General features: G+C 36.2%; 1 protein-coding gene across 1 annotated transcript; it reads left to right on the top strand.

Annotated features, from left to right (window-relative positions):
* The first annotated feature begins 1,011 nt into the window (after positions 1-1,011).
* Positions 1,012-15,926, top strand: LOC138692661 (zinc finger protein 431-like). The gene is made up of 5 exons (XM_069815772.1): positions 1,012-1,050; positions 1,746-1,886; positions 5,973-6,110; positions 7,107-7,180; positions 11,739-15,926. The coding sequence occupies exons 1-5, from the start codon at positions 1,012-1,014 to the stop codon at positions 13,213-13,215; spliced, it is 1,869 nt and encodes a 622-aa protein (XP_069671873.1). The 3' UTR covers positions 13,216-15,926.
* The last annotated feature ends 1,313 nt before the right edge of the window (positions 15,927-17,239 follow it).

Raw genomic sequence — 17,239 nt, forward strand, 5'->3', positions numbered from 1 at the left:
CGAAGGTGCCAAGCTGTCATCGAATATCGTAGAGTCCATACTCGACGCTAGACCTTCATAACGAGTGTTTAAGTTTGATAAGTAAGGACGAGACTCAATTTCTTATATAGTGCAATGTCTTAAACTGTTGTTTGGTGACATTATTCATTTGTCTTTATTGACATGGAGATAAATGTGGCCATAATTAACCATAAATAATATACTTTATTAATTTCATGTCTGTAGCTTTATCCAATGAAAAAATATTTAAATAAATCTTAGTGTTCCCCTAAATGTTTTGAGCAGTGTATATTTTTAAGGAAGATGCTGAAATATTGGATGATCCGTCTCTGCGAGAAGAGAGATGGCAGTGAGATTGGGAGTTTTGACGAATGTTGTGATCAAATATTAGAAATTGAGAGCAAGTACTTCCATAGAAAATATGACATGAGTGAATAGAAGGAAGTCTTGAGGCAAGGAGTGGAAAAGTGGAAAATGGCTTTTGGTAGAAGTTTCAGATCTACATTCTCCCACACTGGAACTCGTCAAAATATGGTACAATTTGACTAGGATTCCCATCGTTTCTGAGGCATCAGTCATGAAGCAACTAAGCCAGCAGATAATTGGATAGTGTTGCCTTCTCATTTCCTCCTCCATTGGATTCATCGATGACTAGTAACATATTTCATTAATGAGATGTATACAAACAATTGTTCTTCCTCTGACATATAAGTGAAGTACTGCTGTTTATATATATAAGCCAGTACCTCAATTAGAAGTAATCTTGCAACTATAAATATAACAAAAGTATAAATGGTACTTGTCTACTTCATTTCCAAGTCTGCCTGTCTATTTTGTAAATTCCAATTACATTAAATTAATCCTAGCCATTTAACTGCCTAGACTCTCTGGGTCTCTTATGTCCAGGCTTGTTTGGAAAAATAAAGTAAGGCCATGAAGCGTCATAGACCCGTCTGTCACGGTCCGTTTGATTCACATGTTTGGGCATATAGTTTTGAATCATAGCCTGGAATGGTTTACAAAATAGAAGAGAATGAGGCTTCATCAGAGGTAAATAGACAAGCTTTACTATGTATCTTGTTTGTGTGTTTATCGAACAGTGGAGAAAAGCATACATTTCACACTTTATAATCAGTTGAATAAATTCCTTGCTGTTGCTGTGATTTAATGGCGTCATGAATTGGTCTGGCTTTATGAAGTGTGCGTTGATTCTACTCTGCTCATGGGAAGAACCTTTCACACGAAGTTCAGCTAGTCTCAGTGACCGCTGTTCACCCTGCATCATGATCGAGTAATACAGAGCTACAATAATTATTAACTTAATCCGTCCCAAAACCGTATGGAACTGCTCAATTGCGATTCTGTTTGGTACGTAAGTTTGAAACTTAGTCCAATATAGGATATCATGTGAGAGAGGTTTAGTTTTGCTTTATTATTTATAGCACATAATTGTATTCAGGCAAGGTGTTTTTTTTATGTCCTACGACAGTCATATTTTCTAACGCACTTGATCAGTAATTATGGAGTACATGCTACAATTTATTGACAAGTAAAACTTTAACTTAAATAAATGTGTTGAAAGGCTTAAAACTACATTGATTTGAGATCTGCTTCTGTTACTGACGTGCACATTATGATTCACGTTAGCAGTGACTGTCATGTACAACCAAATTTGCGGCTGTTACTCATCAAGTCATCTTTAAAATAACTGATAAAATTATACGCGATGTTTTTTTGTCCTGTAGGAAGGGAATTCATCGCATCTGCAAGTGACGGACATGAAGACAGAATGCGTGGACCCGAGTTACGATATCAAATCAGAGATAAAGGTTGAAGACACCACACCAGTGCCTATTAGCTTTCCTATGGTGAAAACTGAAGATGATGTAAGTGGTTCTCTATTAGTAAACACATATATCAGTAATTCATTTGTAAGTATGTCAGACCTATTACCAGTCTAGAATTGTATTAACTATTTGAACTTTCCATAACTTTCACACCTTAAACTGTAGGGAGTCATTTTAATATTGATATAATAATAATAAAAAAAAAATAATAATAATAATAATAATAATACTCAAATATTTATTTCTGCTATTGAAGACAGAATTATCTCGAATACACAGATACAATTGTGCCTAGGAACAGACTTCTTTTTAAGTTTACGATTTTTTTTATTGTCTTGTTGCTGATCTAACAATTATTTTGATACACATTGAACAATGGGTTTTAACCACTGCCTGCTGGATCGTATTTTATGGTTGCTAACAGTACCCACTCAATCAGCGCTTATGTGCGAGTAATGAAAAAAGTTATTTTGCCTCTAGGTGGCAGGTAGTGGCCACCGCTATTAACCCATTAATGCCCGTAATTCCCTGTGTGAGATTTTGACGTCATATTTCTGTTATGTGATCCTGGAAGAACCCTAATTACTATAATTTTATTTCATTCATGTACCTACAACCAAAAGGTCCATTCTAGGCTGGCAACTTTAGTTGCCACTGGGCACTTGCGTGTCTGATATTTTGTTATTGTGAAATAAATGAATCTTACATCAATAAAAAGCTTTTGTTTTATTAAGCACTTATAAATTTACACACACTACATAACTTTAGACTCTTATTTTACACTCTGTCCATAATTTTTGTATCAGATATAAGGGAAAAGTAGATTTTATTCAATACCAAATAGTTCTTATGCATCATGAAATGTTCTGAAACACGAATCAGGATGAAGCGCAGCATCACTCTTATTGCAAACGAGAACCACATACATGACATCTTCGATACTTCGATAGACCTTTCTCGACTATGTGGCCTTTATCGTCCTTACGCACTTTATCCAGCACTGCGGAAAATGATAAGGAGCGACGGATTCCTGGTGAGTTTGCTGTATAACCTTATGACTTCAGGAGATGAATGACGCATTGATGTTTGTATTCAAGAAGAGAGATGTCATTCCCAAATCTACGATATAGAAGCCATCCTTGAATACAAGTTACATCTACTGCCCATCGGAAATATGGCTACCACAATTTCTTAGCATTGATGCTGTAACGTAAGTAGCTATTAACTGATCACCAATATCAACACCACCAATGTTTGGTATTATACTGCACTACAGGTCCTGGAACGTTGACAGAAATTTTCTTCCTATCAGCTGTGGAATATCTGCTTGCCTTTCTCATGGGATCAACAGGATGATAGTTTGTGAGAACTGTAACGAACTGTTGTTATTCCATCGGACTACCAGCAAATCGTTGCAAGTAGAGGATGCCATTTCACCTCAGGATACTTTCTTCCAGCTTTTTTTTTATCAGGCAGATTCATTGAATCAGTGATTCTGTTTTCCCGTAGAGTTCCAGTGGCTCCGAGCCTTCTTTTAGTAAGTCCTTCCATCAGTCCAACTCCTTTCCTTAATTTAGAAGTGTGCCATTTTGCTGTCTTTGCTGCATTTTAGATTTGAAGTAGTTAGCTTCATTATTTTTCGAGGCTGTATTGGAAAATTTCCTGCAGATGAAGATTGAGTCGTTGACGAAGCATTGGACTTAGTTGGAACCATGGATGAAGATACTGTAGCAGAAGTAGCAGCGTCAGTCGTAGTGGGAGTAGAATATATATTCCAGAAGTTTTTGTAATTCCAGATACAGTAGAAGTGTCTGAATGATCCTCATCGTCAAACTCTAGAAGAGCTCGAGAGCAAAGTATTCTAGCTGGAAGATGATCGACGTTGCCTTTCTTCTCGAGTGGAGGGCAGAATGCTATGTTATTCACCGGGCTCTCTTTGTCTTCTACAATATTTAGAATTTCATGAACTGTAAAAGATTTTACCTTTCCTTTTTTGGAATGCTGTGACATCCTAAAAACAAACATAAATTTTGTTGCAATTATTTTGTAATAAATGTATAAAATCTCTTTACTTACAGTTAGCCTATTTACATAATGATAATACAATAACAGATGAAAATCAGATATATTAGTACCAGATATTACGTAAATAAAAATGTACAACAGCACGGAATCGAACTACGAAGTGGTCAGTAGTGAAGAAAAGAACTGCTATAATAAATTGATATTATGTCATTGTTCGTTTTCAGAGTTAGCAAGGGTAAAATTTTGAAGAATATGTAAAATGAATAAACAAATAATCGTAAGTGCCCACTGGCAACTAAAGTTGCATACAAATTCCAACCACTCTAATGAAATTGTAATAAGTTGTAAATTAAAAATCTGTTAGTATAATAAAATTGCACATATGCTTATTAGATTTATGTAATTGAAATTGTTGTGCAGCAATTTTTAGATATAATTTTACTCACATTATTGAAAGAATGTGTAGCAGTCCAGAAACTTGTGTGTGCACTCCTTATTAATTTCTTCTGTACTGACAACGTAACGAACGGATGTGATAAAAATCAACTCGACCTAGAGGACGATAGTTTAATCTTTACACCAATTGTTGTGAACAATGAATAAATTTAAAACTGATCTATCAATAAAGCTTTATTGCCATGGCAACTTTAGTTAACAGTATATGAAAACTATCCCAAATAATTATGTTACGACGTCTTTAAATATAAAAAGAGACAAGGGGTTGAGGAAACGATGGCCCTGGGTGTTCGGATGCTTCATATTGTAAGGGTGAAACATAATCATTTTTTTCCCCATTACTACATATGCTAGTGGATTGTGGTGATTTTCTAGTTTGCAGGTTGAATTTTCTTTTGCCAACTTCGTTTCGAATTTCGATACTGACAGATACTACAAATGGTAGTGATTTTGTAACTGGTATGTTGGCAGCTGATACAAATATCGACAATAATTTCGGTATTACAGTGCCATGAAATTAAAATTGTACTAGATATCTGAGCCGGTTACTGGAAGCTAGTGAAATTTGAACTTAAAATAATGAATTAATATCAGTTTTAATTTCATTATGAATATCTGTTGCATATTCATTGTTGGCAGAACGTTTTTGGTAGTTTTCGTCAGCGAAGTTGCATTTTGCCCGTCTTCTAGGAAATTACCTTATTAATACGTAATAGTTTTTTTGTGTATTGCGTTGTGGTTATAATTGAAAACTATAGTCATGTAAGTTTTCGGAGTCAGTACTAATAATTTCATGTGGTTAAACAAAATAAATGTTTAGGTTACGTCTCGTGAGTCAATAGTTTAGTGAAACCAATGAATTTCGTATTCCCAGACAAAATACTTGACATATTGATTCCTTCCTCCGTATAGTTTTCCTATGAAAATATGTTACAAATTATTGAATTATTTAGAATAACCTTCCAACATAAAGTGCGATAAGTAAATAATTCATTTAATACACAGGATCGTGTGATATCTGGTAACAGTTGGCATCTCTGTCATGACGGCAATATTTGCTGTTCAGGAACTGTTCTTATGTGACCGTCACTATAAACCAATTGTAATCAATTAGATTTAGACTGTGGCTGGGCGGAAGAGAAGGCCTACTGACCCTAGCTCTGTCATTGAAGCCACTCGTGTGGCTCAGTCGGCTAGGTGCTTGGCTGCCAATCCCGAGTTGCGCTCGGTCACAAGTCCGATTCACTCTTGGGTTGATTCCCTGGTTGGTTTTTTCCGAGTTTTTCCGGAACCATAATGTGAATGTTACGTAATCTGTGGCGAATCCTCGGCGTCATGTCGCCAAATACTATCTCGCTATCACCAATCTCATCGATGCTAAATAATGTAGTAGTTGTTGCAGCGTCGTTAAATAAATCAAGTAGAAACTCTTAATTTATTGAAACTTCACTTGAAAAATGTTTCTGCATGGATTATATACATTTTGATATGAATCCTGACTCTATTCGTCATAGGGTAATGCACGTGCTAGGTTGTGATCATGCTGAGGCATATCAACACATAGGCAGCAGCTTATAACAGTATAGGTCGTGTCCTAACATCCTGTGATAAATTGTTCATTTAATATATCTCTCTGTACCTCAGGAACGGAATCTTGGGGATCATTGTGTGACTGGTATAAAGGAGGAATATAAGGACCAGATCCAAGATCTCACATCTGCGATAAAATTTGAAGAAGATCCAGTGCCAATTTCGTTCCCAGTTTTCAAACATGAACCTGAGGTGAGTTTAGAACAAGGAAAGTAACGTGTTCCTCCAGTGTTTATATTGTATTTTGTTTCTCTTCTCAACGTCTTTTGCAACCTGTCGCTTTTTACCCACTCTTCATATTAACAATCCCCAGTATGTTGACTGATAAATAATAAAATTCAGTCCACACATGTGGAGTAACGGTCACCCCATCTGCCCTCGAAACCAGGTGGCCCGGGATCGAATCCCTCTCGGGGCGAGTTACCTGTTTGACGTTATTTCCAGGGTTTTCCCTCAACCCAAAAGAGCAAATGACCAGGTGGCCCGGGTTCGAATCCTGGTCAGGGCGAGTTACCTGGTTGATGTTTTTTCCGGGGTTTGCCCTCAACCCAATACGAACAAATGCTGGGTAACTTTCGGTGCTGGACCCCGGGATCATTTCACCGTCATTATTACCATATCATTCAGACGCTAAATAACCTAGATGTTAATACAGCGTCGTAAAAAAAGCAATAAAAATAGAGGAAATCCTGGGTAACTTTTGGTGCTGGACTCCGGACTCATTTCAATGGCATTATCACCTTAATGTCATTCAGACGATAAATAACGTGAGATGTTGATACAGCGTCGTAAAATAACCCAATGAAATAATAGTCATGTAAAATTGAAAATATTATATTCAATATTTTAATGCCTACAGATATACCTCATTGATTTGTATTTTATAGTATTCTCAGATCTTCCTAAAACCCTCGAAATCCCCTCCAGCTTGGTAACAACAGATTGTATGAGTGTGCCACAGCATTTTAAACTACTGGTACACCTTTAGTGTGCCACACGTTGAATAACGCTGTTCTACAACGGAAAGCTGTGCCCCATGAAATTTCTTCCCTAAGATTATTCTTTTATTGGTTAAAATTCTACTAGGCCTATTGCGACTTAAATGTAGTTGTGTGACAACTAAAATCAGTGCTCTTTTGTTATTGTAAATTGAGCTATCTTTTTGTTTTATTTGCTCTGTATTTGTAGGAAGTGCACAGTGACTTCAATGAGGAGCCAAGGCTGGAAGTAACAGCAGAGGACAACGAGGCTTTCTCCGAAAGGTGAGTGTGGTGTGCGAGTCTTCACATAGAGAGTTAATTGTATTTGAAGTGTCCGTTTTCTTGACTGTCCAGAAGTAGCTTCAGAAGAACTGTCTGTCTGAATCATCCTGCAATAATCAGTTATCACAATCACACTCCACTTCGCTTGATGTCTGGTTTCCATAAATACTGTTCAAACATTTCTTCATATTCTTCATTAAAAGTGCTTAGATTTTCAACATAATAATTTAGATGGACAAGCATACACTCATATTGCACCCTAGGGAATTGAAACTCTTCAAATGAATTTCTACAGTTTCTTTATAATTGAAGTCTTTGTAATTCCCAAGGAAATTATGTACTGCCATTTCGAGTTCATTCCAAGAGGTTTTCTGCGATTCGCTCATCACGTTTTGGAAGCCGTTATGTAATATTAATTTGCATATTTTACTTATTTATTGATTTATTTATCTGTTTGTTCGTTCCTTCATGCATCCTGGTGCAGTTAAGGGCATCAGTCTTTCACTCTCAACTATGTTTCACCAGGTTCTGATTTCTTTCTGTTTGGCCACTGTTTCCCCCTCCACTGCGTAGACCTAGTCCGTCTATCCCTCTCACACAAGAAACTTGTTGGTGTTGTTATTAATGCAGAGCTCCTAGCAATAATGCCATTATCTCCCGTGCTGTCCAGTGTTTGGCACACATACTGACTTTAGAATAGTGATTTCACGAAATGAGCACAGCAACTTATGATTTTCAAGTTACAAGATAGCTGCATGCTTCTCTGTAACAGACTGCATATAACTGTATGTCTACTCAGCTCTCAGGCACGAAAGTGTTACTGTAAGTGAAGTATTGTAGTTGTAGTGAAATCACAATCATATAATTGAAACAATTTATATTATTAGTACCTGAGATACGTCATGCACAATAGTAATCAGCAGTTAAAAACTGTAATGAATTTAGAAACATTATACAAAGGACAGACATGTAAGACACAGACAATATTAAAAATGGAAATATGTGTGATATAGAATCGAAGCATTGAGCTGAATAACAGTCTATGTTAGAATTTTAAAAATTTGAGTTTTTAATGGAATAATCCTCTGTATAGTTTTACACAGCTGTCACAAAAATTGTTTTTCAATATCTGTATCAGAGGCGCTTCTACACAAGTTAGAACCATGAATTTCTTGGCTGGAACTATAGTCTATGTCACTAGTCACTTCTAGCGTATCCAGTTGTTTACATCATATCGGGTGTTATTGCATGAGAGTTGTTTCTCTTTATGATGATTTCTACGGTAGATATTGACCAGCTAAATAAATCTAAACGAATGAAAAGGATCCAGACAACTTAATATTAATAAGTGGAAGGAATGTCACCAAAATCGGCCTGGTGGGCGTAGTTGGTACAGCACTCGCCTTCAAAGCCCGAGGTTGCGGGTTCGATCCCGGGCCAGGTCGACGGCATTTAAGTGTGCTTACATGGATCAGGCTCATGTCCGTATTTTTACTGCCATGTAAAAGAACTCTGCGGGACACTGTCGAGCTGATATAACCTCGGCAGATGCGAGCGTCGTTAAATAAAACAATTTTTTTCTTTTAGTGTGACATAAAAGTCTCTGAGACATAGTGTTGTTGAGTATACAATGAAGACGAAGTCGGAAGTTAATGCGAAAGATCCCCCAAATTATGTAATTTCCTCTCTGTTATTTTTGCAGTATTTTATTACTTGTGTTTTAATCTACTATTTACCTAGTTTTGGTCCAGGGATCTGTTGGGATGGATACTGAATATTCGGGACAGGGATTCAAACTCCATCTCCCAAAGTAATAGTCGGTGTTGTAAATCGTACTGGACAAATAATACCCGCATTATACAAATCAATATTTCATCCCCCTCTGTTGATTGCAAAACTACACTAGTTTTAACGTGAAACTACAGATATTGTCAATTATGATAATAATTTATGCTTGAACTACGTCATCATTTTCCCTGACACTTTATAAACGTCCCAATAATGGTGAAACCTTTTGAGACCGAGGGATACTGTTTCAAAGTTTGTTTGTTTTTTGCTTGTCTTTTCTTCTGACTTATCGTCAGAGTGAAAAATTCGCTTACATGTTCATAAAATCGTAGGTCAGATGTCTTTGAACGTCAGTGTACAAACTAAACCACGAGGAAAGCTAGTTACTTCCTAAACTTTTACTTGATTGCTTGTTTGATGCAATTGCAATGTGTACTCACAATGTTGAAACACGTTTTCTTATATCACAAGAGTCATTTTTCTCACTTGAAGGACCTGCTGCAGACGCTTCATATTTAACGATTATTTCTGGATATAACATTCTCTATATCAGGCAATATTACGTTAGCAGTTGCAGTCCATAAAACTGAACGTAAATAAATTATTGTCTGTCAATCGAAGTTTGTTAAGTTTCGTAGATGAAAAACCTGGTTACAGCTATACATACTGCCGAGCATTGATATTGCTTCTGAAATAATTTTTATTTTATTATTTAAAATATGCAGTAAAATTGAAGTAATAGAGGATATTGTGATGATACCTCCAATGCTATTTACTCTTTAGTATGAAGTCGAGTGACGCACTCCATTAAATTTCTACTTCCCTATGACGTCTAGCACAAGGTTGCAGGTAGCAGAGGGATATCAGAGTACGGTAAAGTTTGAATTCCCGTCATTCTGTTAGTCTCCGCATGTAAGCCATATGTCTTAATCTCGTATACCATCAGAAGCTTCAGGTCAGTTTTCTGTCTGCCAAACTGGGGCGATGTGGCAGTGTCCACTTTTCCTTCCATTTCCAGCTGATACATTGGCTAAAGCAGCCTTCATTCTATGGAGTGTGTGTACCAAGTGCTTCCTTAGAAACACGCTCTAATTTTCTCAGTACCACAATCGTAGATCTCTGGGTGATGAAGAGACGAACTGGCAGGTCACCTAGTTGAAGCAGGAATAAGCGCCTATGATGTTTTGTTTGATTTTCCGTTCGGGAATTTACCGTGTGTTGACGTCTACGTTTCACAACAGACGTACAGACCACCTCACTCGTTGTGTACTCTCTAGCCATCTTATCTATAGTATCCACCCCTGCTTTTGGTTTTGTTACAGTCGAGTATTATCTTTGGCTTCAAATTGTTCTCTCCCTTTGAACAAGTCATCCCACGTTGCTGGTGATGACAGCAGCACAAAATATTTTCTTTCTTGTATTATAGAATGTCACTGAAATCAGCATGACCGCGATAAAAGACGAAAATCTTCTTTTCCTTTCGGTGTTGTAAAAGCTTGGAATGTCAACTTTTTTTTTTTCCCATCCAGTGAGGGCTAGGTTTTGAGCTAAAGAGTTCTCTGTCAAATTGCAGCTTATGAAGAGGTCTGTCGTTACCTTTCGCTCTGTACCATAGAGAACTAACATAACATCTTGGACAGTTCTCATTCCTTGGTTCTTGTCTGTTCTCTGCAGACACATCCGGTTTTCCTCCTGTGTGTACTTGCATCCCATGGGTATGATACGTATATCCATCTGCTCACGTCCAGACTTTCATACCTTTTTTTACTATATTATTTTGCGACGCTTTATCAACATCTCACTTATTTAGCGTCTGATTGAGATGAAGGTGATAATACTGGTGAAGCGAGTCCATGTTCCAGCACTCATAATTACCCAGCGTTTGCTCATGTTGTGTTAATGGAGAACTCCAGGAAAAAATGCAACCAGATAACTCGCCCCATTTGGGATTGGAACCCGGGCCACCATGTTTCGCTGCCAGACGCACAACCCTTTATTTCTGCTAAATAACTTCAAATAACAACATTTGCTTAGAGGTGAAAGCTACTCGTCTGACATAATGCATTCAATAGGCGAGTATTCAAGTCTTAAATTTGCTACAGACATTTCAAATATTTCTCTAAATTAAGTCAATTGATGCTTTTATATCGTTGAGTACGAGAATACTTATTAATTAAACGGAAAAATAATTATTTAGTAAGCTTATAATTTTGTACAATTGTAAATTACATTATTGCAGAGCTCTGAAAGCATTGTTACTAGTTTAAATTTCACAAGACAACAAATGGCAAGTTAGAGATAATACCAATTCAAATTTTCTCATGATGACGCTTGCTACGAAATGGAGTCAGTAATGTTCCACTGCGAAATTTCCTGATTTTAAATTCATAAAATTAAAAAGTAAAAAGGTTTTTTTATATATCACAATAATGAGAGCCAGAAAAAGTTATTGAGCATATGCAATCCCTAATTTCCAAATAATAGCATTATTTAGCCCACTCAAAGACAGGCGACTTTGAACAGACAGGTTTATTAAAAAAAACTGACAATAATTGACTAACGTGGCGTAATCCTTATTAAATTTATTGGACAGGTGTAGTCCAAATAGTTCAGATATTTTGATACTTCCTGTGTTACTCATAAATTAATTACAAGCTTGTATCCCTAATCGTTACTCACCTTGTTATGAAATAGCCTTTTTTTTAATTAATATTCAGTAATTGTATATTTGTTGGGACTATTTCATAGACTGATAGTATATTTACTTCAGGATTGCAGCTACGAATGAGAGGACTGTATCATCAGAATTGGACAATCTTTCTCTTGAAGAGAACGAGACTCTGTGCGAGATTCCCAAGAATTCACATTCCATCGCAAAACCTGTGCGGATTCGTGAAGGTGAGAAGCAATTGGAATTAGAATCGAGTAAAAAACGTTTCTCGACTGCGGAAAAACTGAACTCGCATTTATCCACGGACGTTGGCAAGAAACATTTCAAATGCGATGTTTGTGGTAAGTGTTTCTCGCGCTCCGGTCACTTGAAGGATCATTTACGACTACACACGGGCGATAAACCTTTCACATGTGATGTATGTGGTAAGTGTTTCTCGCGCTCCGGTCAGTTGAAAGAGCATTTACGGCTACACACAGGCGAGAAACCCTTCAAATGTGATGTTTGTGGTAAGTGTTTCTCGTGCTCCAGTAATTTGAAGAAGCATTTAAGAATACACACAGGCGATAAACCTTTCAGATGTGATTTGTGTGGTAAGTGTTTCTCGCTGTCCGGTAACTTGAAAGTGCATGCATGCGTTCACACAGGCGAAAAACCTTTCAGATGCGATGTGTGTGGTAAGTGTTTTTCGCAATCGAATTTTCTAAAATCCCATGAACGTCTCCACATGGGAGGAAAGTCCTTCAAATGTGATGTTTGTGGTAAGTGTTTATCGTGCTCCTATAACTTGAAAGTGCATTTACGACTACATACAGGGGATAAACCTTTTAAATGTGATATTTGTGGTAAGTGTTTCTCCTGCTCCTATAACTTGAATGTGCATTTACGACTACACACAGGCGATAAACCTTTCAAGTGTGATGAGTGTGGTAAGTGTTTCTCGCGCTCTGGTAAGTTGAAAGAGCATTTACGGCTACACACAGGCCAGAAACCCTTCAAATGTGATGTTTGTGGTAAGTGTTTCTCGCGCTCCGGTAATTTGAAGGAGCATTTAAGACTACACACAGGCGATAAACCTTTCACATGTGATTTGTGTGGTAAGCGTTTCTCGCTGTCCGGTAACTTGAAAGTGCATGTGCGCGTTCACACAGGCGAAAAACCTTTCAGTTGCGATGTGTGTGGTAAGTGTTTCTCGCAATCGAATTTTTTAAAAACCCATGAACTTCTTCACAAGGGAGAGATGTCTTTCAAATGTGATGTATGCGGTAGGGGTTTCTCAAAATCTGGTAACTTAAAGAGACATCTACGCCGGCACACAGGCGAGAAGCCTTTCAAATGTCAAGTTTGTGGTATGTGTTTCTCAGATTCCTATAACCTAAGAAACCATGATCTCCGGCACACAGGCCAGAAACCTTTCAAATGTGATGTTTGTGGTAAGTGTTTCTTGCGCTCCGATAAGTTGAAAGTGCATTTACGAATACACACAGGCGACAAACCTTTCATATGTGATGTTTGTGGTAAATGCTTCTCGCGCTCCGATACCTTGAAAGTGCATGAGCGCTTGCACACAGGCTAGAAACGTTTCACAAGTGATTAGTGTGGTAAGTGCTTTTCGCAATCGAATATTCCAAGAACTCATGAACGTCTTCACTCGGCAGAGAAGTCTTTCAATTTTGATGTTTCTGGTAAGTGTTTCTCGCGCTATTCTTACTTGAAAATGCAGTTACAATTACACGTAGATGATAAACCTTTCAAATGTTAAGTTTGTGGTACGTGTTTTTCACATTCGACTGAACTGAGAAACCATGTTCGCCAGCACACAGGCGAGAAATCTTTCAAATATTAAATTCGGGTTTAGTGTTTTTCAGATTCGACTATCCTAAGAAACCATGAACGGCAGCGTACAGGCGAGAGTACTTTCAAATATATCTTCGTTTTGAGTGACGTCAATTGTGTTTCGGTAATAATTGTAGTTTAAGTAATCATGTGCTCAAGTCTGTTGGTAATAACCTTTTGTAATACGATTTTTGTATTAAATGTTTCTTCGTTCAGGTAGCCTAAGAAGCAATGAACACCTTTAAGTGAGAAGCCTTTGAAGTCTGATCTCTGAAACGTGTTTCTTTAGGAAGACTATGTTAAATAAGGTTTCAAATTTACCGACGAAATGACTTGGTAATGCGGTGTTTGTGGAATGTGTTTGTCTCTGTCCAGTAAGTTAAATTTTTTTGGGCTTGTTTCACAAGAAACCAGAAATGAGATCTGAAATATTGTTTAAATATATATAATGAAAGGTGAGCATTCGTAATTAACGAGAAACTTGCAACTCTTTTGTCAACAGTAATCTCAATCAAAACTCGATTGGCATGTAATTGACTATTACACGATTAGGAGACAGTATATAAAGATTAGGAGTAACGAATTACTCCAATAAAATTAAAATATTAATTCACTTACGAAAATACAACCGTCTTCGTATGTATTATTGTACTATCTCAACATTACAAATATTTCGCTAGATGCATGCAAGATGGCAGTACTGAGTTATGATTACTAGCAATGCTTTCTCGTCGAGAAGTTCTCGGTCTCTATCACGATGGCAGTGTTACTAGTCAAGAAGGCTTTGTTGATTCAGATTCATTTTTATTACAAAAGTTGCATTCCACTTCAGTTATCCGAATCCCAGTAATCATCGTCACTTCACAGATGATTTTCAATAAATCTTAAAATTAAACAATCTCTGATACGTGACTATCCATAATATCATATAGCAGAAGCTATAACATAACCTAATAATATAGACAAGTGTTAGAAAAGTTTTAATTAACGATGATGACATAAAAAATAAACATGAATAATTTTAAAAGGAATATTTATTGCATGTACAATTTTTAAATTTCAATGTGGTTGGCTTTTCAATTGTTCTTATATTGGACGTGTGCGTAATAGAAGTGGAACTCTTCGATGTAGGCCTACATGGTGTATTCAACTTATTCAGGATTTCCGAATGGTGCTCTTCATGTATTTGTATATAGGACTTCAAAGGATGCATTGGTGTGATCAGTGATTCTTATTAATTCTTGTTCTTGAATGCCAATTGCGAGTCATATTTCAAACTGCTGTGCATCGACTGGAGTGGTTTGTATTTTTTTTTTTTTTTTTTGACGTCCAGACTAGCGCAGTTACAAATGCTGGCAAACAAAGACACAAATGCTAAGAACGCGATAAAATTATGCGATAAGCAGCCATCATTGGTTGAAATACGACCTTTGGTACCGTTTTATTGGTCACAAGTAGTATGACGTAGTAAAAGTGTAATAGTCATAAATCTATTTTCTCGTATTTTTTGTAGCAAGAATGTTTCTTTATCATCCATTGTGTATTAAGACGAGGACCATTGTCAGAGGAATTCCAAATGAGGCAGTAGAACAAGTGGTCGTCTTCAAATACTTGGGGTGTACTATAAGCAGTAACATCAGCTATTGCTAGGATGTGAAATTGAGGATAGGAATGATCAACGAAACATTTAGTAGAAAAATGATCATCTTTTGTAGACCTCTAGAAAGAGAAGTAAGTAAGAGACTAATGAAGTGCTTTGGATGGATTGTGAGATTATTTGGAGCAGAAACATGGACATTACTACGAAGTGAAGGGAAGCAAATACAAGCATTAAAAAAATGTATGGAGGAAAATGGATCGTGTTAAATGGACACACTGAATAAGAAATAAGCTGTGTTGGAAACAGTGAGTGAAGAATGAATGATACTGAAATTGAAGATGTAACGGAAATGTTTGGGTCACTCGCTGAGAAGAAACTGCCTAGTGATGGATATACTAGAAGGAATCGTGAATCGGAGTTGAGTTGGGGGCAGAAGAAGATATCAGACGATAAACTATATTAACAATATTGATCTATGTGGAGAGAAAGAAGGCAGTAAATGCCTTTCAGTTGTGATAATTTTGAAATGTGTTTCATGTGTAAAGATAAGCTCTAAAGAATATCTGTTTACACGTGGATCGGTTTAATATAATGTGCAAATTTTTTATGCACAATTGGATGTTTAGTACACAACTACAATGAGGATTATTCTTCTACGTACCGCATCATTGCTGTTGCTGTTTGAGGAAGAGCAACATCCTCAACTAGAATTATGTTTGCTGTGAGTAATTGAGTACTTTTATTTATATTATTATATAAAAATAGTTGTCCTGTGCATACCTGTCTATTAAGCAATTTGTTGTCAGATATTGTTTAGTCTTCTGCCTGAAATATATTGAAAAGTTCTTTAAGTCACTTTTTCTTGCCATACAATTGGAAGAAAAAATGTTTACGTAAAATACAATTTTAGGCATTAAAACATTAAGAGTACATCTTCACTGTTCCTACCAAATTTTGTATTAGGTTATATTTCCATTGTTTTTCTCATAGAATTGTTACTTAGTGTTACAATAAATTCTTTTACATACTTCGTATGGATAAAAAGAATGCAGTTGAAGATTTTCAATTTGTTGCAATAATTAATAAACACGTTATACACACACAATTCATCTCTCAGTTATCCAAATTCCCCTTTTTATTTACGAACACTTTTGAAAACGTGCAACTTGTCAGCTACTGCAGTACAGATGTTTTCAATTAGAATTTCTAGCAATACGCTCTCCAAGCATCGCTTCACTCTTTACTTGACGTGTGCTATAATAAAATATCATTAGGCTCTACTTACATTTCTGCTATAAATTGCCTCCTTATTAAAGTTCATCCATGTATAAATATTATAATATGAACTTAAACCAAATATACTTCACATCTTAGATTTTGGAATATTATACATTAGGAATATGTGGCACATATTCTCGTGTTAATTAAGTAGTCAACAAGTGAAACCTAGTTAATTAGCACGTGAAAAAAGTACAGGTATATACTCAATATATATTATAAATTGTTAGAAAGCACACTAATTAATGATCAATTTGGCCCATTAACTGTAATAAAGAATACAGGAAACTAATGAATTCAGTTCTACTATATACCGGTAATAATAAAGTCATATGTTAATATATTTGGAAGTATTTGATGTTAATTTATTGTGCGTACACATAATTTTTAAGGGTTTGTTCACGATTAATATAAAGTAGTCAGTAAAATGAAGTAGACGCAAAAGAGAGATTTAGGGAGAGGTATGGTGATTGGATGTGTTATTTATGGACTAAACCACAAGGAACAACATAAAATTCGAAAAACAAACAACAATAAAAGAACAACATAGACCTAGAAAATAAATAAAATAAAAGACAGACATCCCACACAATACAACATTAGTAACTTTCGACATAACTAACCTATACACATACATACCCTTACAAGATACACTACAGATACTACAGAGTGTAACAAATGTTTCTGGTACAGTTTGTTAAAATTATTCTCTTTTTTAGTTCCCATTTTCCCAGGAATTATGACCAAATTTTATGATGCAGGAGTTGGTACTACTTGATTGTGGTGTGATCCAATTCTTTATTAATAATTTGGCGGGAAATGTCACATTGTTGAAGACAGGTGTTCAATATATTAACAGTGTGAGTTAATTTGTAGTAAAATTAGG

The sequence above is a fragment of the Periplaneta americana genome, chromosome 17 (assembly GCF_040183065.1).
Source record: "Periplaneta americana isolate PAMFEO1 chromosome 17, P.americana_PAMFEO1_priV1, whole genome shotgun sequence".
NCBI classification, from domain to species: domain Eukaryota; kingdom Metazoa; phylum Arthropoda; class Insecta; order Blattodea; family Blattidae; genus Periplaneta; species Periplaneta americana.

Excerpts from the sequence above, each read along its gene's own strand:
- LOC138692661 (XM_069815772.1), top strand. The coding sequence starts at position 1,012 with ATGGTTTACAAAATAGAAGAGAATGAGGCTTCATCAGAG. Across the intron at positions 1,887-5,972 it reads TGGTGAAAACTGAAGATGAT|GAACGGAATCTTGGGGATCA; the intron begins GTAAGTGGTTCT and ends TCTGTACCTCAG. Across the intron at positions 7,181-11,738 it reads AACGAGGCTTTCTCCGAAAG|GATTGCAGCTACGAATGAGA; the intron begins GTGAGTGTGGTG and ends TATTTACTTCAG.